The 23,014-nt window shown below is 39.4% G+C and overlaps 1 protein-coding gene across 1 annotated transcript in view; it reads left to right on the top strand.

Annotated features, from left to right (window-relative positions):
* Positions 1-23,014, top strand: part of LOC110166143 (cadherin-18-like) — a 174,644-nt gene that overhangs the window by 137,480 nt on the left and 14,150 nt on the right. The window contains exon 9 of the mRNA XM_055151377.1: positions 10,811-10,925. Within this exon, the coding sequence (XP_055007352.1) occupies positions 10,811-10,925 (115 nt within the window). The remainder of the gene's footprint in view (positions 1-10,810; positions 10,926-23,014) is intronic.

Below are 23,014 nucleotides of genomic sequence, written 5' to 3'. Positions count from 1 at the left end.
TGAACGTCCAGTGGGTGAAAAAGTAGTGCACTAAAAAATTCCCATAATACCTCTTGAAAAGTAGTGCACAGGACAATGTAGTGAGCTGTGTTTCTGTGTGGCTCTGTGAATGAGTGCTTTATATTGATATGTTTTAGTGACATCACGCTGGGGGTGTTCAACATGTATCTCTATGTTGGAATGTTCAGTCACAATGCACCCAGTAGAAAACACATGTCAAAAGGATTTTAAGATCATCTGAAAACTCAGAAAAAATACAAAATGGATTTAAACAGAACATTTTCCGTAGCCTGTGATGAATAAGACTACGTTCAGACTGCAGGGCTTAACGCTCAATTCAGATTTTTTGGGTGAAATCCGATGTTTTTGCGAGGTCGTTCACATTTCCAATTAAATGCGACTTGTATGTGATCTCCAGTGTGAACAGTAAACACCCCAAAAGTGTCCCGCATGCGCACTGTAGGACACAATGACGTCAACTGCAGCGAGCGTGCTCTGTGTTTACTTAAGTTGTCTAAACATGGACGTGAGCATTGAGTACCTGGTGATTTTAAAGTTCCTCTCATACCAGAGCCAGAACATGAACAACTTACTTGTTTTAAGCTGGAGATTGAGAAGGATGAGGTTTTTGGTCGTGGCGTTTTGTGGGACAGCGGCAGCAACGTCCATTAAAAGGAATGTGTGGATGCGCAGACGTAGCCAAGAGTGGTGAGTTACGATGCGCTTCGCTTCAGTGACACGGAGTTCATTAACAATTTTCGCCTACTTCAGCGCAGAATAGTGACATTTGATGGCTTGTTTGAAGTCCTGGGTCGCATTTGAAAAAAATGGATCTGTGTCGTTCAGACTGTCATTAAAACATCAGATAAAGGCCACATAGAGGCCAAAAAAATCGGATTTGGGTCACTTCAGGCTGCAGTCTGAATGTAGCCTTAAGAGCGCTCATGGTCCTGTTTAGGCGTTTGATTTTGAACAAAAAGATGAGCGAGAGGGACTGAAAAACTGTTGGCTAATGTGAGCTATACTTGTGACTGTAATTTTATTTGAGAGGAACTTGTTTAACCATAAAAATCAACTCACCTCTTGTAGTTCCAGCTAAATCAGTACTTTCTGGTCAGACTGTAGCTCAGATTAAACTCTAACAGAGCTTCAGACAGAGCAGTGCCTACACTTAGCGTCACAGCCCCAGGGAATATTGATGACATCAGCCGCGAAGTATCAGTAGCGTCTGATAAAGAGAGCAGGACCTGAGAGGTGCAGACAGATCCATAAATCATTCTGAGATGTTTCTGCTGAGGGCAGACTTCTGCAGAGGATCATCTCCCACACAGACCCGCATACACACACTACTCACTTCGATTTAAATGGCATTTTTAGCACAGGAGTTATTTTTAAGGTCAGGTTTGTTGCAGCCAGTAAAGTAATAACTCATACAGTATTATTAGTTTTAAGATAATACCATGACAATGTCGTAATAAAAGCCAATGTCATAACCCCTTAATGTCACGTCTGTTGTGGGCTGATTATTGCATTTTGATTTATTGTCCCGAAACAAAACTGTAGATAGGTTGAACCTGAGAACACATCCAAGTTTGTCTCATTCTCAGTGTATGGACAGGCCTCATGTGAAAGCTCAGAACCTCCAGAATTGCACTAGCAGCCAAACCTCGTCAGATCTGGACTTGTGTTTTTAGGTTATTTTTTCAGGCCAAGAGTTTGTTTTCATATCTGACAGTTTCGACTGCTCACTTTTTTGGCGCTCTTTTCCTACTGGTAGAGGCAGGACGACAGCGCCATCTGCAGTCCGACTTCCTCAGGACATTATCCCAGGTGTGTGAGAATAAAAAAGCCCCCTCGTCCTGGTTTATCGTCCTGTGGGCACGTTTCTGTATTTCAACTGCCTCTTTCATCCAGCGACGATGTTTGTTTTCCTCTGTCCCAATTATGTTTGCTCCATCCCAGTCCATAATGTGGTTCTCTCTTTTACAGTGGTCAGAAATGGCCGATTTGAGTTGTTCCTGTTCTACTTTGTGTTTCGTTGCTCGTGTGCACACCTTCACTGTTTCCTTCTCACATTCTGTTCTATGTTCCTTTTTTCATGTACTAAACACCCTCCCTGTTTCCCCGATGTATGTTTTATTGCAGGACATGCAGGGTATTTCATATATGATATTACATTTACGCTCCGGTTCTATTTTGTCTTTCGGTGGACAAGTATTTGCCTGAGTTTTCTGTACGATTTCACTGGTGTGTTGATATTGTGTCTGGATTTGGTCAGTACTTGGATGGAAGACCACTAGAAATTCCAGGTGCCACAGGGGGCGCCAGTGCCAAGAACTGTTGTTGCGTACTTAGGGAAGACACTTCACCCACATTGTTTAGTATGAAAGTGGTGTGAGCGTTGGTGATGGTTTGGAGGGGCTGATGGTGCAGATTGGCAACCTCGCTACTGCCAGTCTGCTCCAGGGCAGCTGTGGCTCGATGGTGGCATAGTATCGAACCACCATCGAGTATGAAGGGAATGAATAATGCACCAAATTGTAAAGTGACTTTGAGTGTCTAGAAAAGCGCTATATAAGACTTATGCATTATTATTATTATTATAGCACTGATTCATGGGTTTCGGCAGTGACCATTCAGATCAGAGAGAGACATTTTAGGTTTAAACCAACTGGATTCCAGCATTAAAACTCCTGCAGCGAGTGACTCATCCATGTCTTCTTTTGCTGGAGCAGGAGACGGGGGGGAAGGTTAAGAAGATCTATGTGACCTGAGTGTTGCAGAGCTGAACTTAAGTCAACTTTATGCAAATGTTGAGCGATATCACCAAGGCAACGGCTGCTCAGTGAACACCTTTAGACAGACACAATCGAGGCGTTGGTTGAAGGGTAAAGCGGCTCCTAATGACCCAGCCTGTGGTCCGCCTCCTGCAGAGGGCTGGAGACAGCACCAGTTCTGTCACTCTTGTTGTGAGTCTGGTGTCATGTGAGGCTCATTTTGTGAGTTAGTTAGACTTTCAAAATACCATTTAAAGGACGCTGGACTGCTTGAACTAAACTCGGAGCTCGGATGATGAGACTTTAATGCACATGTAAACAGGATGTGCTTTGCTCACGAGGCTAGAGAGAGGGAGGAAAATGGCAGGAGGAAGTGAAGAGGACAAATAACGCAGCGGTGATCATTAGTAAGTAGCACAAATGTGTGAGTGTGTCCTTCTAGGGGCCATGAGAGGAGCACACCACGCAAATTAGGTCACAAGGACAAGTTTAAAGTGTAAAAATCCCCAAAACTATACTAAATGTACAACAAAAAAAGATCCCCATGATAAATACTGACCAACAACATCTCTCACGTATTCAACAAAGTCAGTATAGTATTTATAGTGACAGATCTAGACAAAACCCTGCCATCACTGCTTTATATACCCACGTGCAGCTGGAATCTACACAAGTGCAAGCAGGTTCCATCACGGCTCATATGTAGACTGGACCTTTTACCTTTAGTTCAGTAAAGATTGGCGATGGTGGAACAGAGCGTAAATATATTCAGGGTTTGTGTGAATGAAAAAAAACACAACTCCAGGTCTGTTTGTGATGACGAAACTATATTATAACAGAGATCCTCCAGCATCCTTCAGCATGACTTGCACAAAAAGGTTATCCAAAATGTCAACAAATTAGATACTTAATGAGATGAGGTACCAGGCTGAACATCTGGTGTTTTGAAGGTGTTAAGATCCTCATCTCAGCAAAGACTTCTGATTTTAGTCTTTTTGAAAAATCCGAAGAATTTGAATCTAAGACCTACCGACAGCACTGGAACTTTCAGAATTGGACAGGTTTTGTATTTGAATTTTGTTTATTTATTTCATTCATAAAGTATAAAAAGACATCCAGAGTGTCACAACATCAAACATACAAGAAATGAATAAAAAGGAGCAGAAAAAGAACACCGATGGTTAAACATTTCAAATCAGAACATTTCTGTCCAGGTACAATTATTCATCAGTAGTAAACAGAGATCTTCACTTTTATGCTCAACAACTTTCTTCTAATTACTGACAGTTTCCATGATGATTTCACATTCAGCAGATAAAAGCACTGGAATGGGGCTTTTCATGGATGCTCACCCAAAAAGGCCCCTTCTGATCTGTCCATCTGGCTGACAGACCTGTGCAGATATGTGTGGTTCTGTCTTGTAGGGACTTAATTTTGTTTCTTTTCTTGTGGTGGCCAAGCAAAAGTATGTAGGACATTCACAGCCACGGAAAATCAAGGGGAGAAGGATAAGGTTTTAGACTGTAATGTCGTAAAGCAGAAATACACCAATACGATCACTCATTATGGCCCTGAATGATTATGCTTCAGTTTCAGAGTAGTTATTTAGCTCCTCCCTGCAGAGAGATACAGCAAGTGTCCACCAGCGTTTGACCAGAACTAAAGAAGAAGCTTGGATGAGCTGCGAAACGTATTCGACCAAATTAACTTATGTCTTGAATTGAATATCTCCTTTGCCGTGGATTCTACCTGGACGACTGAGGGATTCTTCATACTTCACCGTAACGTATATTTTTTTTGATGGTTCCATAATGGCGATGGTCAGTGCTCAACAAGAGCAATGCAGTGGCCGACTTTGATACAGATCGAAAACAAACTAGTCAGTCAGATGTGCTTCCTGTCTGTTCCCTACAACGCAACACACATGCCACCAAACAAAACAGTAGATGTGTGGATCACATTACTTTATAAAAAGGAACTGTACGTAGCCTGCACTGTTGAAAAGTACCAACTTTTTTTTTTTTTTAAAGTACAACAATCACAAATGAACCTGGTTTGGCAATGCCTTAACCTGCAGATATAGCGACACATCCAAGTTTGTCTCATTCTCAGTATATGGACACGTGAAAGCTCAGAACCTCCAATTTCCTCCCTGAGCTCCAGAAGCTGCACTAGCACTGACTCATGACTGGCTGTAGGTGCTGGGTTTTAGAGACCATGCAGATCTGAGAGAAGCATTTTAGGTCTAAACCAATTGGATTTCAACATTAAAACTGGCAACTCAAATAAAAGACTCATGTGAGGCTCATTCTGTTTTCTGACTGAATAATCGTCTAGAGAATCAAAACACCAAATCAAGGGGACATCCGATGCGTTTGATTATCTTCCGATTCCCACTTGGACCTCAGATATGACGTCACGTCTGAGTTTAACCCATATTATTATGTTTCGCGTGTTGGACTATGTGGATTATGATTATGACTCTTCCCTCATCTTATGAAAACACTACCATTTTAATTAATTTATGTTATGATTTCTCTTCGGTTACAACCTTAGGGACGTTAACACCCTTTATATCAAGTATTTGTTCAATACTGGCCTCACCACAACATCGACTACCAAACCCACAGGCAATGATACAGACGTGGTAAAGGTATTACAGTAACACAAGTGACTGAAACTGCCATTTAATCCACCAAAGTGTCCAAACACAATGAAAACATTTCATATTTGCACATCACAGTGGGCGTAGTCATCTTGAATTCTGACTCGGAATCCTTGTTCAGTCTACTTTTTCCACCACCGAGTCCCAGGAAAAGGGGCCGTGTTATGCGTGTCGCTAGGCAACTTCCTCAAAAAAACAATTCGGAAGGATAATTAAGCGCAGGGATCATGTTCAGTGTTTTTGTAATTAAGAATAAATCAGCATTGCAGTTGTTAACAGTGAAACAGCATCCCACTAATGAAACTACAGCACATCACATCAGGTTTGTCAAGTTGCTGTGCAGTTTTTATCTTTTACGCTTCAGTCCCATTTTTCACAAATCTCGCTTTAATTTTTATTTTTAATACTGCATCTTCTCCCTGCCCAGACACTTTCTGCAAGTTCCTGGTATTATTTTTCCCATGCCTGATCTGTCTCCTCTCGTCTTTTACTGTTTGACCTCAGTTACGGATCAGGCAGACAGCTCTCCGTAATGAGCTGCTCTGCCTAGTCCTGTGGAGATGGATCGGACAGTCGGTGGTAAACAAACTCCTGGAGGAATAAAGTTGTTTTTCCAATTTGGGAACTCTGGAAAACATGAGAAATACTGGATTTTAATGCCAAAATTTGAATGTTTGTGTGCTTTTAACTCATGGGAAACAAGAAAACAAAGCACTGTTTTTATTCGCGAGGAAGCTGCAGTCCTGCCAGTACTAATCCAGGGCTGCGGGTTGAAGGTGCATTGTGTAACTTTTTTTTTTTTTTTTTTTTTTCGGTGGAGAGTCCGTCAAATGCTTTTCTCCATGGAGATGTTATTGCTTTGTCTGGAATGTTTCACAGTATGGTATTAAACCTTTCTATCTTCATGAAGACAAAACAAGACCAAGTTGCAGGTCAGGCCGTCAGAATGCCTGTTTTTTGTTGTTGTTGTTGTTGTTTTCGGTATAAAACCACAAATTTAAAGATGCACCGGGCAACTTTTTTTTACACTTGTTACGTTTTACTTTTACATTTATTCAGTTACGGCTGATTTTAAAGCTCAATTTATACTTATAAAACAGGCATTCTGACTGTGTGCGGATTCACCTCTCCACAGATCTGACCAGTAACTTCCTCTCATTTTGTCTCCATGAAGAAAGGTTTAATACCATACTGTGAAACATTCCAAACAAAGCAATAATATCTCCCTGGAGAAAAGCATTTGACGGACCGTCCACCAGTAAATTTACACAATGTACCTTTAATAAATGTAAGGTAGAACTGTTTAATGTCATATTGTAGACTCACTGTTGGGCAAGTTACTTCAAAACTGTAATGTGTTATTTATGACTTGTTACTGTCATTTCAGAGTGATTCGTTACATTACAATATTACTGTATTTAAAATGTAAAGCATTACACAACTGTTGCATTACTTTTAAGTTACTCTCAACAAAATAATTGTTGCTGATAGTCAAAAAAACAATCAGCGACTGAAGATGTCGGACTTTTGCGCCGTATATGGACTGAACCAGGACTAAACCAGGACTGAACCGAGGACTGAATCAGGACTGAATCAGAGCTGAAGCAAGATTGAAACAGGACTGAACTAGGACTAAACTAGAGCTGAACCAAGACTAAACCAGGTCTAAACCAGGACTAAACCAGGTCTAAACCAGATCTAAACCAGAGCTGAACCAGGACTGAACCAGGACTAAACCAGGATTAAATCAGGTCTAAACCAGAGCTGAACCAGAACTAAACCAGGTCTAAACCAGGACCTAACTAGGTTTAAACCTGGACTAAAACCAGAGCTGAACCAGGACTAAACCAGGTCTAAACCAGGACTAAACTAGGTCTAAACCAAGACTAAACCAGAGCTGAACCAGGACTGAACCAGGACTAAACCAGGACTAAACTAGGTCTAAACCAGAGCTGAACCAGGACTGAACCAGGACTAAACCAGGATTAAATCAGGTCTAAACCAGGACTAAACTAGGTCTAAACTAGGACTAAACCAGAGCTAAACCAGGACTGAACCAGGACTAAACCAGGACTGAACTAGGTCTAAACCAGGACTAAACCAGAGCTGAACCAGGACTAAACTAGGTCTAAACCAGGACCAAACAAGGACTAATCTTGGACTAGGACTACGATCTGGTATCAGATGTGCTTTGCCCCATGGAGCGTGGACCTCTGCGTTGGTCCTTTCACCCGCAGTTACCTGACGGTTTACGCAGGCGCACCTCCGGGCCCGTCCCGACATTCAGAACCGTAACTTTGGCGTTTCACCGCTGCTGATATTCGCAATGATTTTAGCAAATTTGTATGAAGAAAAATGAAAAACCCACCACTTCAATCCAGGTTAATAAAAATGCATTGTGACACGCGTTACTGACATTTGTACCGAGTGAAATATTAACATTTTTTCCCTGTAATGCTGAACATTACTGTGTTACAGCAAAAAGCAATGCATTACAGTAATTTGTTATTTTTATAACGCGTTACTCCCAACACTGACTGTGGAAGATTCCTGGCAGAGAAATGACAAACAGTACCGTGCACCTTAAGACAGTACAGGCTTTAATGTGGATAAAATTGTGTGTGTTATATATTCCCAAAAACAAAAATGTTAGAAAAATGAAAAAGCCCTCATAACTTCATGGCACCAGTGCATTTCGACCCAGCATGGCCTTCCTCAGGGTGCAGTCTCAGTTGAACTCATGTTCTTGAAAACCTTTTGAAAATCTTTTATTATATTTCATTTCTATGGACCCACACAGCACTCCTTATACTTTTTATCCTTCATAAAAGGCTTGAGTGGAGGATTGAGTGAGTGAAGGACGGAGGCAAGACATTGTGAGGATAGAAAATGGCTATACTGTAATGATGTTATATTATTTTGCACGTCGGGGGTGTTCTACTTGTACTGCTATTGTTGGAAAGTTTAAGAGTTACCATGGAGACACATTAGCAAACACTGTCAAACAAGTTTAAAGATTGTCTGAAAACTCAAGAAAAATACAAAATGACTTTAAACGACACATTTTCAGGAGCCTGTGATCAATACGAGCGTTTATGGTTTAGGAATTTGATTTTCAACAAAAGTGAGAGTAAGGCTGTGCAATTGATCGAATTTTGATCATGATTTCAATCTCGATTTGTGTCATAACGATCTCCAAACTCATATAATCAAGTTGAAACGATTTAAAGCTTAACAAAGTTTATTTTGGAATATTTTTTATAGAGAGATTGTAGAACATCTGGATATATAGTTTATTTTGGATACAGTTATGTTTTTCTATGCCTTATTTCATGTTCAATGTATGTTTTCATCACAAAACTGCTCTAAGATACATGTTTTAGCCTATATTTATTTTCAATTTGAAGTTTTGCGCAAATTATCAATAACAAAGTGTTGCTGAATAAATGCTGATGCTGAATAAATGCATTGTGTAACAAAAAAATATATATATAATTTGAATAATCATGGATTTCAATATTGACCAAAATAATCGTGATAATGATTGTTTTCCGTAATCGGGCAGCTCTAAGTGAGAGTGACTAAATTAAAAAAATTAAAAAAACTATTGGCTAATGCTTTGTAACACACTTGTTTTGTGATTGATTGTGTTAAAATAAAACTCTGATTAAATTCTAGTAGAACGTCTGACAGAGTAATGCCTTCAGTTAGCGTCACACCCTGTGAGAGTGTGTTAGGGTTGAAGTACAGTCTGGTTTGGTGGGCATGTTGATTTGAGTTCTATCTATCAAACTGAATACAAATGTGGCAGAAGATATTGAAGGATGTATATTATGAAGAGGAGTGGACCGAGTACTGACCCTTGCGGAACACCAGAACTGAAAGAGGAGCCTGATATGCAGTTTTGTCCTTATTTTTAATACTCACACATAGTTTGCCAGAAATATAATTTACGCTCTTCGTTCCATTCTCAGTCTTCAGTACCTAAAAAGATAGAAACCTAAACTCCGCCCACAAACACATCGTAAATAGAGCTGCTAAACTCGCCAGTGCCTGAAATACTAAAGGGGAAAGTGAGGGGAGAGAAGGGGTGGGATCTGCAGGTATAAGTAGCAGTGTTAGTTGTAGTCAAACACCTGTCTGTTGCCAGTTCAGTCCTGTGATATGTGACATAGTACTTGAAATGGCAGTGGCTACTGGTGGCAGCACAATCATTTTGAACACAAAGCTTTTAACACTGCGTGAGTTGTGTGGTCCTCTTTTTTTTTTTTCACTTTATTTATTTTACTTATTTGCTGCTCTTTTATGATTTTTATGTTTTTTGCTTCTATTTAGATTTTACTGGTTTTATTGTTTTAGGACTGTTTTTTTGCAATTTACTTTTTTAGTCCGGTTCCTTATATACTTTTGGGGGAATTTTTTGGGATTTGCTAAACTATATATTTTTGGAAAGGTATAGTATATGGAGTCAGAAAATCAATGTTTGCATTTGCCCAGATGTCTATATGGCGGCCATATTGAATAAAAAAAAAAAAGGCTGCCAAAAAACTCTTTTTGAAATATCTCAGCCTCTGAATAAATTTAAATGTTGATTTTAACTGCTAAACCCCCATTTTCAGGGTCAGGGAATCAAATGGTGCTAGTTACAAAGCTGTAAGACCTACCCACAAAAACATGTTTAAGAGGAACATGGAGTATTACATGTGAATATTGCAATGAAATTGCAAGAAAACAACCAAACCTTGTCATTTTGACCCACTTATGCATCTAAGGGTTAATGTGAGTAGGTCTTATAGCTTTGCAACTAGCACCATTTGATTCCCTGACCCTGAAAATGTGGGTTTAGCAGTTAAAATCAACATTTCAATTTATTCAGAGTCTGAAATATTTCAAAAAGAGATTTTTGGTGGCCATTTTTTAAAAATTCAATATGACTGCCATATAGACATCTGGGTAAATGCAAACATTGATTTTCTGACTCCATATACTATAACCTTTCCAAAAATATATAGTTTAGCAAATCCCCCCAAAATTTTCACTAAGGTTAAAAAATGAATATAAGGAACCAGACTATTTTGTTGTCTTCATTTTATTATCTCTGTGCAGCACGTTAGAAACTGCTTTGTTTGTAAAATGTGTTATAGAAATAAAGTGGATTTGGATTTGGACAAAGCTGAAAATGTATCCAGTATCCACTGAAATTGCCAAAAAAAAAAAAAAGACTAGGAACAGTAGAAAATACAATTAAAACACCATACACAGCTTAGGAGCAAAAGAAAATTGATTTAGTTTTCCACAGAATAAAAGTCTGCTTGTCTTTACATATCTTTACTTAACTTCACTTAACCACCTTTGTGTTCTCCTTCAGGTGATCCAGACCATCCGCGCAGCAGACAGGGACAACTTTGCCAATGGGAAGTTTTCATTCCGAGTTCCTCCAGAGCATCAAGTCAACCCCAACTTCACCGTCAGGGACAACGGAGGTAAGATGTGAGCAGATTATCACGGGCGCAGAGAAATATTAGATCTACCAAATGTGTTTAGGTCCCACAACAGTTTGAACTGAGCTTTTTATCAATGATCCCCTTCGAAAAATATGTTTGTTTTGTTTTGTGTTATATGAGGCAGACTCCTCTTTGACACCTGAAAACAGGGGCTTCCCCCAGCTTGTTTAGTGTAGCATAAAACGTGACATAAATCTATCTCCTAATGTTCCAAATTCTGGTTTTAACTTTTTATCTTTGTGGAATAAATAAGTATTAAATGAAAGTGCAAAATAGTTATGATTAAACTAATAAAAATACATGCTTTAAGGTGTGTGCTAAAACCTGACGCAATTTCTCACAGAAAAGTTTTTAAAAAATCACAGCACAGTTTTGCTTCTCTGAGTGAACGAATCTGCAAAATGGGACGTTTTTTCCAGCATGCACAAAATCTGAGGCAGGGGAAATATCAATGAAGTTGTTTAGCGGGTGCTGCCAGAATATGAGACACAATATGACAGCTAAATAAAATAATATAGTACAGTAGCGAAAAGTGCAAACTTTTTACATGTATACTGTAGCTGCTGCAGTTTGTGCACAAGGGTATTTAAGGATATTTAAGGTGCACTGTGTGAATGCTTTAAAATAACCAAGAAGGACAAATAAGATCATAACATGTTGTTTTCAATGTACCAGTAATGAACTATGTGTGGAATTATTGTATATGATATTGTTGGACATGTTTTAGATAACCGCTCATAACTTTCCAACTATAAAATACACTTACTTTTTTTCCCTTGTAAAGCTGACAGTTGCTGCTTTCGGAGCATATTTCCACCATTATCCTACACCACATGCTGCGTGATGATGTAGGGAAAACAAGTTTCCAATAGGAACTTTGTGTCCCACCAAACGCATGCACTTCATCCATTTTGATTGGGCCAAACTTTGCCAAAGAGTTGTAGTGAGTCAAAATGGTCGACTGCTCTGAGCGTCTGTGTTTGTAACAGCTGAAGAATCTGGTTTAAGTGCTGTTATATCTCAAATAAATGGAAAATTATGCATCTTGTCATGCACATCAGTCAAAATGTACAAATACAAATTTAACTTACACCATGAAAATGCAGGAAGTGATGTGGCTCTGTGCCCTGGACCTGACACAAGCTGTTTCCATGACTGACACCAGGAAAGTCATGGGGTCATTGCCCTTTTCTTTTTTTTCTTTTTTTTTTTATTTCTGGTCCTATAGGATTTATTACAGGCATATGACATGAAATGACTGAAATAACAGGTTGTACTGCAAAACAGATAATGCTATGAGAAAATGTTGGGAAGGCACATAAACGTTTGCACAATACACACACTACCCATTGGTAAATCACACACAACACACCCACAAAAGCCATATGCTGATTTTTAGTTTATACTCAGTAATAGTGAAGGTTTAACTAAAGGTTAACCCTTCTAGACCTAAAGGCAATTTTAGTAAAATTTTCATCGCCTGGAAATTTTTTTTCTAATTTTGGTATTAAAACTCCCATTTTTACCCCCAGTGAAGTCTTATACAATCTTTTTTTTTTTTTTTCAGTTCAACCTGTTATTTCACAATCTGCACACTGTAGTTGTGTAGCCAGATTGGCGCCGCCTAGTGCTTTCACTCAATTTCATTTCTCTCCAGCGACTAGGTCAGGAATAACAATACACTGGACAGTTTGAAAGAACCCCGTAAGCTGTAGATCGCGCACCGGCCAATCAGCGAAGAGCTGTGAAGCCATGAAGTCAAGTTGGTCCAGATGGATATAGATGATACAAACTTTGCATTTTTTGTTGCAGAAGTTCACCTCACAGAAACAACAATGATCATTGACAGACATGTTCACTCTCTGCTTTGTTTGTTGTTGTGCCAGCAATTACTTGGACACTACGGAGCTTTCCGGCACACTACATACTGTACAACACGACCAAATAGCAGTGATTAAATTTAAAAGTACCCGCTACTGTCGAGCAAACAAATCCTAATGTTGTGAGGTCAGATGGTTTCCACAAAGTGAAACCGGCTGATGAATCGGGCTAGTAGTTGTGTCACATGGTTGTAATAAAAGCTATAATACCAGAAAAAAAACAAAAAAACAATTACACTCTTTCATACAAAGCACACAGCAAATATGTATAAACAACTTTTTGCTCATAAAAAATGCTTAATTTAGGGCCTTAACTACAAAAGTGCAAAATATCAAGTCTGTAAGTAAACTAAAAATGTCCTTATTGCCCTCAAAAACAAAAAGTGCAGTCGTCCCATTACTTTACTGGTGCCAGTCATGGAATCGTATACGATACCGTTTTGTGTTTTTTTTGTTTGTTTTGATGACAGAAGTATTCAGGTATTCAGTTTTATAACTCACCATTACTGCCTGTATGTATTTTTGTACTTTTCTTTTTCACAAGCTACCAATTAATTAACTGATTTTAAAACCAGAATATTTAGCACAGGTACTATCCCACCAAACCAAGTGATAATTAGAAACACATGAAAATCTGTCACGTGCATCTTAACATGAAAATAACATGTTTCTGGAGTTTCAGTTCGCATTTCTTTTGATCTGTCAGACATTTCTCAGTCAACGTGGCCATTGCTCCGTGTCTCTGCCTGATCCGTCCCAAATGGCATTACTACTGTTTGACCTCAGGTAGACAGTTTTCCGTAATGAGCCGCGCTGACAGCTCCTGCACAGATGGAGCGGACAGACAAACCTTGAAGAGCACTGTTGTTTTTCTAACTCTCTGGACACAGTAAAAAGAAGAAAAATACCTCCTTTAAAAACATTTTCTGCTTTAATGCTTGTGTGCTTTCCCCGATCCAAAACAGACTACAAAGTGTGATTTTTATTCATGAGGAAGGATGTATTTACTGGGTGGTAAGTTTTAAGTTCGGAGTTCGGAATGGACCACGGCTGAAGAATGGTGCGCGCTTTTATGTCACTTAAAAGCGTATTTACAATGTATTATTAATGAGTAAAAACAAGCAAAGAGAGGAGCGGAATTCACTAAAATAGTATTGAAGTTTGTGGAGCATGTGAAGCTTTGTTGCTAAAATGTGTTTTTACAATTCAGATAAAGATAAGGTGGGCGCTTTTCCTAAATGTCTGTAGTTAGAAAACTGTGTTTGCAGTGTACATGTTTAACGTAAACATGGTGATATTGTCAACAGAAGTAAGCATTGAAAAGCAGCGCTCTGATTAGCTGTAGTTGGACTGTGCACAACATTTTCACTTTGCCATAACTTTTTGCCAAAATGAGGTCAAAATAAAAGTATATTTCTTCATTAGGGATGTTTTTATTGCGCTGAGAAACACACCAAACTGTGTCCTAACTGTGAACAGCATCTTGCCTCTTATTTGGCCTGGAGCAGGATATCCTCATGCTTCTTTCCATGGAAATGTTGTCGCTTTGGCTGGCGCAACCTAGTGCCTCCGCTCAATTTCATTTCTCTCCAGCGACTAGGTCAGGAATCGGAATGCACTAGATGGTTTGTAAGAACCCTGGAAGTTGTAGACCGAGTGAAGAGCTGTGAAGTCATGACATCAAACTCAAGCTCCTGTCTGGGTCCCTTTTGTGGTACAGCTCAACAGTAAACAAAGCGATCGAGATGGATGTAGACGAAGACAGACATTCTGTGTTGGCAGCGATTCCTGAGATCGAGGATTTAAAGCCAGAACAAAGAGAATGTTTGGTGAATTTTATCAAGGGGAAAGACGTTATTGCCCTTCTTCCTACGGGATTTGGAAAAAGCTTAATATACCATTTAGCCCCGTTAGCACTGCATTACATACGTCATGACCAAACAGCAGTGATTGGTTAAATTAAAAAAAGTACCCGCCTACAGTTGAGCGAACAAACCCTAATGCTGCGAGGTCAGACGGTTTCTACGAAGTGAAACCAGCTGAAGAATCAGTCTAACAATATTCCACAGTATGGCATGAAACATATCTCTCTATAGAATGTTCTGAAGTATGGTTTAACTTTTTATCTATATGGTATCATGTCGTCGACTCTCCACCTCCATAAAGTTACATACTGTCACTTTAACACATGTGGAAATTAACAATGTGCCATAAAGTTTGCGAGACTTACATAAGATAGATAGATAGATAGATCAGGTTAAGTTACAGATTACAGATTTACATCCTTCCTTCTTCTCTAATGTGAAAATCAAGTACAGGCTCTTTAAGATGTAGAACAGATAACTTTGATGATCAGCAGCAAATATGATTCTGATTCTTTTTCCAAGATTTTCTAAGATTAACATTTAATTTGAGCACTACTTTAGGCTACAGCAGCACATAATTAACACTTCAAAGAGGTTCCTTTTAGTCTTCCAATATTCCCATATAAAACACACACCTTGACACGTTTGGTGACGTATCTTGCGGCTGATTTATACATATTTTGGCTCCATTTTCCTCCTGCATTGGTAAGGTAATAGTGCCACCTGCAGTCTGACTTCTCCAGGATAGATTCACACGTCTTTAAAAGTTGATGGGCCCCTTGTCCTGTAACATCACATGACCCTTCTGAAGAACGATTCCCGAAATCGAGGATTTAAAGCCAGAACAAAGAGAATATTTGGTGAATTTCATCAGGGGGAAAGCCATTATTGCCCTTCTTCTTACCGGATTTGGGAAAAGCTTAATATACCAGTTAGTCCTGTTGGCGTCGCATTACGTTTGGTGATGTGTCTTGGGAATAGCGCCACCTGCAGTCTGATTTCTCCAGAACAGCATCACACATCTTTAAAAGTTGATGGGCGTCATCTTGTAACATCACATGACCTTATGTTATTAGGTTCTTTTTTTAATTATTATTTTTATTATTTATGCATTTATTTGGGGCAAGTAAAGATTTACATTTATATACAATGAAATATATAACATAAGTGAATAGAATAGTAATAGAAATGAAAATAACAATAACAAAAAAATTCTATTATTACCTCCTCCAAGGAGGTTATGTTTTTGCCGGCGTTTGTCTGTTTGTTTGTTTGTCTGTTAGCAATAACTCAAAAGGACCGAGTTTTATTAAATTTTCAGGATTTGTTGGAAATGTGAATAGGAAGAACTGATTTCATTTTGGGGGTGATCCAGAAGAAATCCTGGATTCTGGATCACTTTGAAATTTTAGTTAACATTGTGGTAAATGGGGCCAAAAATTTTGTTTCTCAATATCTCTGTTAATTATTGACCAAACCCCATGAAATTTGACTCAGGGATGGACAATGGGATCCTCTTTCATATTCCAAAGGCTGATCCGGATCTGATCCAGAAGACTGATTTTATCGCAATTTATATAAAAAATGGGGGTAGTCCTTGGCGGAGGTCTGCGCTCTCTGAGTGCTTTTCTAGTTATTATTATTTTGCCCAAAAAGGAGTGGGAAGAAGAAAACTTATTTAATCCCACCCCTACTCAGAACACAATGAGCTTCTTTTGCGTTTTTCAGACATTTTGAATTAAACTATATGAACTATTTACAAGTGCAGACAAAGAGTCACTGTTATAGCTTGGTAGTATAACATAAGTGTACCAACAATGGTAAAGTTAAGGATACAGACAATGGTAAGAAACAACAAATACAAGTAATGTAATGGACCGCACATACCAGCAATGATAAGAAAACAACAAATATAAACCAGCGCTACAGAGGTAGTATTGTTTTTACAGACCAAGAGTTTGTTTTCATACCTGACAGTTTTGAATGCTCACTAGCGGTCTTCCTCAGTGTGGTCACGTGTCCGGTCAGCTCCGGCACGTTTCCGTATTTCGATTGCCTCTTTAATCCAGCGACGATGTTTGTTTTCCTCTGTCCCAATGATGTAACGTGCCAACGGGACGATAAACCGGGATGAGGGGGCTTTTTTACTCTCACACACCTGGGATACTGTCCTGAGGAAGTCGGACTGCAGATGGCGCTGTCGTCCTACCTCCACCGGTAGGAAGACAGCGCCAAAACCTGTTTAAATCAGCTGAGCGGACACGTCACAGCAACATCACGTGACCACTCTGAGGAAGACCGCTAGTGAGCAGTAGAAACGGTATAAAGAACCTAATAACATAAATTATTGGAAGACCAAATGAACCTCATAGGACGATCACATGACCTTTCTGAATCAGCTTGTCAAGGTGTGTGTAAACAGGATTGGTTTGTCAAAAAGAGCTTTTATTTGGACATAAACAACACATTTAAAATAGTTAAATAAGTTAACAGAAAAAGCTACACATTGGGTAAAAACAGGGATGACTACTTTCAAACAAAAATTTGATCTGATACCCCACACAGCTGGCTCAGTAGTCCTCTCCCCTCCACTCTCTCAACTCCCGCATTACTTGTACTTCTCTGATTGACTCTCCATCCTTGAGCCTGCTCCTGGGCATCTGCCAATATTCCACCATTGTCCTGAGACACAGCACAGGCAGCTCTGCACAGTTGGCTTGTCTAGAGGATTTTAGGAGGTCAGATGAGGTACTCTTGTTTTTCTCATTGGTTTGTTGTGACTCAGGGTTTAGTCAGAGCCGTTCACACTACAGGGGAGAACACATTTCAGAACATCAATCAGACAAGACACTGAATCATCCAGCATGCAACGTGCTGATACAAGAGGAGAATTAAATATGTTCATTGAGAAAAGACTACTGTTGATTTGTGAAATATGAATTGTTAACTGAAGCATTTTTAGAACTTCAGTTTCTTGACTTTTTGTACAAGAGTTGACTGAAATATTGGAAATCAGATCCTACTTGATGGTTAAACTGGTATTGAACAAGTACAAAAACACATAGACTAGACCAGTGGTGCCCAATACGTCGATCGTGATCCACCAGTCGATCGCCAAGGTAGTGTATGTAGATCACAGTGTCATAGTACTTGTCTCGGACTCGATCGCGTTTGGACTCAGTCTTGTCTCTCAGTCGAGGTCTGACACACAAGTGCGATCATATTTCATTACGGCCGCTGCTGTCGGTAATAAACTTGGACCACCGTGCCGGAGCGTCTCTGTAGCCTGTGCGCTCATTTGGAGCCCATGGATAATGTGCGCCACATCACGGTCCCTGCGCGTGACTTGTCCAGTACAGCGTGTGTCCTCGTGTACCAGCGTGTATCACAGGGTAGGTTAAACTTTTTAAAACATCCTACCTGTCCATCTGCCCCACATCAGTGCGCCGCTTCTCGCCTTTTCAGGCTCTGGTTCCTCCCCACGTAAAGCACACACAAGCTCGTTCCACAATGCGCTGATTTGAAGGGCAAGACCAAACGCGAGTCAAAAATAAATCTAAATTTATGTTACAGGGTTGGCACGGACGATGCACAGAACAGACCTACTGCAACATGAAGTTTGCCTCTGTATTTGTCATGATGTGCATTTGGTTTGATAATGTGCAGAGGATAAATTCCACTGTAAACCAGTAATGTAACTTCAGTTAGGAACTTGAAAAAAACAAGTTTAAAAATCCCACCCACTTTATTCACTTTTTTCATAGTTTTGTGTAAAGTGCCAGTGGATGTTCTCTTAAAGAAGGGGTTCTCAAACTGTGGGTGAGGGTCCAAAAAAGGGGTGCAGAGTGTTTAAGTGCAGCACAGTTTACTTGGCTTTGTAGTAGGCAGATCAATTTGACTTGGTCATTTTATAAGTAGCTTGCATGCTGAAAAAATGTGGGCACCTCTGGACTAGACCATGGAACCTACATGGACCACTGAGGGATTACACAGAACCTGCTTCTGCATGGAGACTGTAACTACATACAGCCGCCAATCAGAACTCTGGCCATGTGGCCCCATCTTGCTGGGGCCAGGTATGGGGGTTCAGTGAGTCAGAGTGTGAGCAGAGAGACTGCAGAGAATAGAGCTTTTGTTTTGTGTGTTTAGTTAGGACCCATTTTGGGGCTATTTTCCACTTTTGGTACTGTGTGCGTGATATAATAACATAAGTAGATGTTCTGTGTGTATAAGTTTGCTGTGTACTTTTCTTTATCGTGTTTCAGCCTGTATTGGCCTAATTGCATGCCTCATGCTCCGGGAGACCGAGACTCTATGCAGCATCCACCATTACATGACTCAACCCTTTGTTAGTATATTACCTGGGAACTGTGGTCTTATTATTATATGTGCATTTACTTGTTGCAAATATTATTGTGATGTTAGCAGACAAAGGCAGTGCGCTGTCTGGTTACCGCAACTCTTAAAGGTGCAGTACAGTTTGTAGAGTGGCCTGCTCTGGTTATTATGGCTGCATAACTAATGCTTAGTATTATGTTTGTTACCGCCTTTTCATTCATTTCTAGTATTGTTCGCTGTTACGTTTAGAGTTTGTCTAATATATCCATGTGTATTGTGTATAGTTGTACATTTTGATATAGTTAATATACATTTTTATCCATTTGTTCCCTGCAGAACCACACACACACTTCTCCCAAAACATGCATCCCAAATTTCAGACTTCCAGTCATCATGCAGTGCATACTGGGAAGGGTTCTCAGAAAACTCCATTTTGCTTTCTTGGCACTCCACATACAAAATGTTCGTTGCGAACTCAGGATAATTTCTTAGACATCCAAAGGTTACTTTTTTGTCTTCCTGTGTATCAATACTGCCCATCGCCTTCACCTTTCACTATTTTTCTATTCTGTTGGGAAGAGAAACTGTTTGAACGAAGGTTTGCAGTCACACAGATCTGATTCCCTTTTTTTCCGCTGTTAGGACATCCAACAATCACACAATTACAATGTCTGAATCCCATAATTACAATATGACAATATCAGAACCAGAAACAAAAGCGATTTGGTTCAAAAGACTTGAAAAGATCGGCTTTGACAATAGATATTTCCCACTGGGAAATCAAACATGTCGATTTGATGCTCACTTTTTCAGAGGACCCTTCCCAGTATGCATTGTGCGATGACCGGAAGTCCGAAATTCGGGATGCATTCATACAAGAAAACAATGTTTTTGTTTACATCTGGCTTTTCTGCAGGTGCGCAGTGGCTGGCAGGCAAAAAGTCAGTGGGGCTGCTCATTTGTTTGACAATTGCGTTGCGTATGTGTGTCATGAGATAACTCGTCTTATTTTGAAGTAGGTTTTGCATTTAATTGTTTTGACACAATTTCATCATCTTACTCTAAGTCACTGAATGCTGAGGATCAAAAATGTTACTTTGAAAAGTTAAAACACTGTTAACGATGTTGGTGTTGTACTCTTGTATGACGAATATTGATGTTGTACGCCAATAACTGTTGACGATGTTGATTTTTTTTTTTTGAGGGCGCCCTGCAGTGGGTCAATACAGACAGCACCCTCCTAATATATTTTTCACAGACCTTCCACCAGAAAAGTTACACATGCAATCTTTAAAAAATGTCTCCTTGAAATTTTGGACGTTTCTTGACTCTTATATACTTGCACATTATGTCTTATTCACTTTATCAAAAACTGTAATAGCACATCAGGCGTTCTCTGCTTGTTGTTTTTTTCCAGCCCTGGTCAGATTCTGCCCACACTCTAATGATACGCCTGCAGCACTGGCTTTGTTTACTCTCCGTGCTGGCCTCCTCAGTTAACCTCTGCCCCCCGCTCGTTGCCCACAGCACAGACCCTGAAGGCTGTGGGGGGGATCTGCCTACAGAGAGCTCGCTGTCCACTGCAGAAAGAAAAAAACAGTCTTACCTTAGACAATAGAATGTGATTTTAAACACTAACTAGCGCTTTCTTTTCTATTACGTGTGGTCTTAATCCCTAAGTGGTCCATGGGCGTATACTAGTCTATGTGCCCTTATACTTGTTCTGATACAGCTCAAGAGCATTCTAAAGCAATTCAGGAAAGGTTTATCTCTGTCCTCTGAATTAGAGCAAAACTGCACAATGTGGGATGATAAACTGCAGTCCCGAAAACTAAATATGAGTGTAAAGTAAAATATACAAATGATTAATATATGCCCATCGCACATAATCTGTGCTGGATATTTTATTTGGTATTAATAAAACATTTTAAGCAGCCTAAATTTGAGGATGCAGTCTAATCTTGCGCACCTTTTTGACAATTCCTTTCCGCTTCTCCGTGTTTGATAGAGCAGAAAGTGAACATCACCATCTTGCAGGATTTGTGGGCGGGAGCGGGACAAAGTATCGCATATGCGGGCGGGGGAGGGACCGAAAATTACAATTCTTTGCGGGTGCAGGCGGGAGTGGGACTGAAAATTCTGTCCTGTGCAGACCTCTACTCTGAATGTGACTTTGTTTTGGTATTGACTATCTAATTTCGATACCAGTTTTAGTATTGATTATCTCATTTTCAGTACTTTTGACAACCATAACAGGCGTTGAATATCACATTTCAATCTGTATATTTTTTATTTACACACAATATCGATTGGTCCTCTGCAGTTAAAGGCCCTGTACCATGTTATTTCATTTTTCATTTTTTTATTTTGTTTGAGCTACAACAAAACAACAAGGATATGTACATGTACATATTTGGGACCTGGTGCTCAAAAGGAGTAGGATGAAGTTTAATAAACTTAGAATGTCCTACTCCAATTTGTTTACATATTTTTTTACACTATCCAATACATATATTCAGTATATATACACATACATACATGCACACATCTATTTTCATGTATGGTTGTGCAAACTAATAATAATGATTTTTTTAAAAAGGCACAAAAGTCTATCATTCATGATCGTACAAAATAAACAATAATGACAATGAAAAATGTAAGGATTTTTTTGTTTTCGTTTATGGTCGTACAAACTAGTAACAGTGATGAAGACGTCACTAAAGTTTATCGTTTATGAATGTACAAAGTAAACAGTAATGTGTATGCAAATTTTAAGGACATTTTGTTTTCGTTTATGGTCATACGAACACAAAACTGTGATGAAGAAGGCACAGAAGTTCATCGTTTATGAACATAAAAAGTAAACAGTAATAAGAATGAAAAAAGTAAAGATTTTGTTTTTCATTTATTGTATAAACTAATACTAATGATAAAGAAGGAACAGAAGTTTATCGTTTATGATCATACAAAATAAACCACAGTGAGGAAAAAAAAGTAAGGATTCGGGTTTTTTTTGTTTGTTTGTTTATGGTTGTACAAACTAATAATAATGCTAAAGAAGGCACAAAGTTTATCGTTCATGATTGTACAAAATAAACAGTAATGAGTATGCAAATTTTAAGGATTTTTTGTTTTCGTTTATGGTCGATGAACTAATAACAATAATGAAGACGGCACAGAAGTTTATTGTTTATCAACATAAAAAGTAAACAGTAATAAGAATGAAAAAAGTAAGGATTCTGGTTTTCATTTATGCTTGTATAAACAAATAGTAATGATAAAGAAGGCGCAGAAGTTTATCGTTTATGATCATACAAAATAAACCACACTGAGAATGTTGAGCCAACTGCAGTCCCATAACCATTAGACGACATCTGCGAGAGAAGGATTTTAAGAACAAAAAACATCTTCAAAGACCTCGTCTCCTTCAACGGCACAAAATTTCCCGTTTGGAGTTTGCACGAGAGCACCAACCACGGGACACTGAGAGGTGGAAGAAAGTTTTATTCTCTGATGAGCAAAAATTTTACCTTGACGGTCCTGATGGCTTCCAACTTTACTGGAGATCCCACCTGAGATGTTTTCTACACGGCACAGTGGAGGGGGCGCCATCATGATCTGAGAGGCTTTTTCCTTCAGTGGAACAATGGAGCTTCAGGTTGTGCAGAGGCGTCAAACGGCAGCTGGCAATGTAGAGATATTGCAGGGGGCATCCCTCAAGACTAAAGTCCATCATCTGTGTGGTAATGACTTGGTTTTTCAACAGGACAACACTGCAGTTCACAAAGCCCGCCTGACAAAAGACTTCCTCCAGAGAAATAACATCACTCTTTTGAACCATCCTGCATGTTCCCTGATCTAAATCCAACTGAGAACATTTGGGGTTGGATGGCAAGGGGAGTTTACAAAAATGGACACCAGTTCCAGACAATTCATGAAGCCATTTCACCACTTGGAGCAATATTCCCACTAGCCTCCTGGAAAC

This window comes from Boleophthalmus pectinirostris, unplaced genomic scaffold (assembly GCF_026225935.1).
Source record: "Boleophthalmus pectinirostris isolate CB_2022bp ecotype Guang Dong unplaced genomic scaffold, ASM2622593v1 HiC_scaffold_16, whole genome shotgun sequence".
Taxonomy (NCBI): Eukaryota; Metazoa; Chordata; class Actinopteri; order Gobiiformes; family Gobiidae; genus Boleophthalmus; species Boleophthalmus pectinirostris.
Note: the sequence above shows the minus strand (reverse complement) of the source record. Positions and strands in the feature narration are given on the sequence as shown.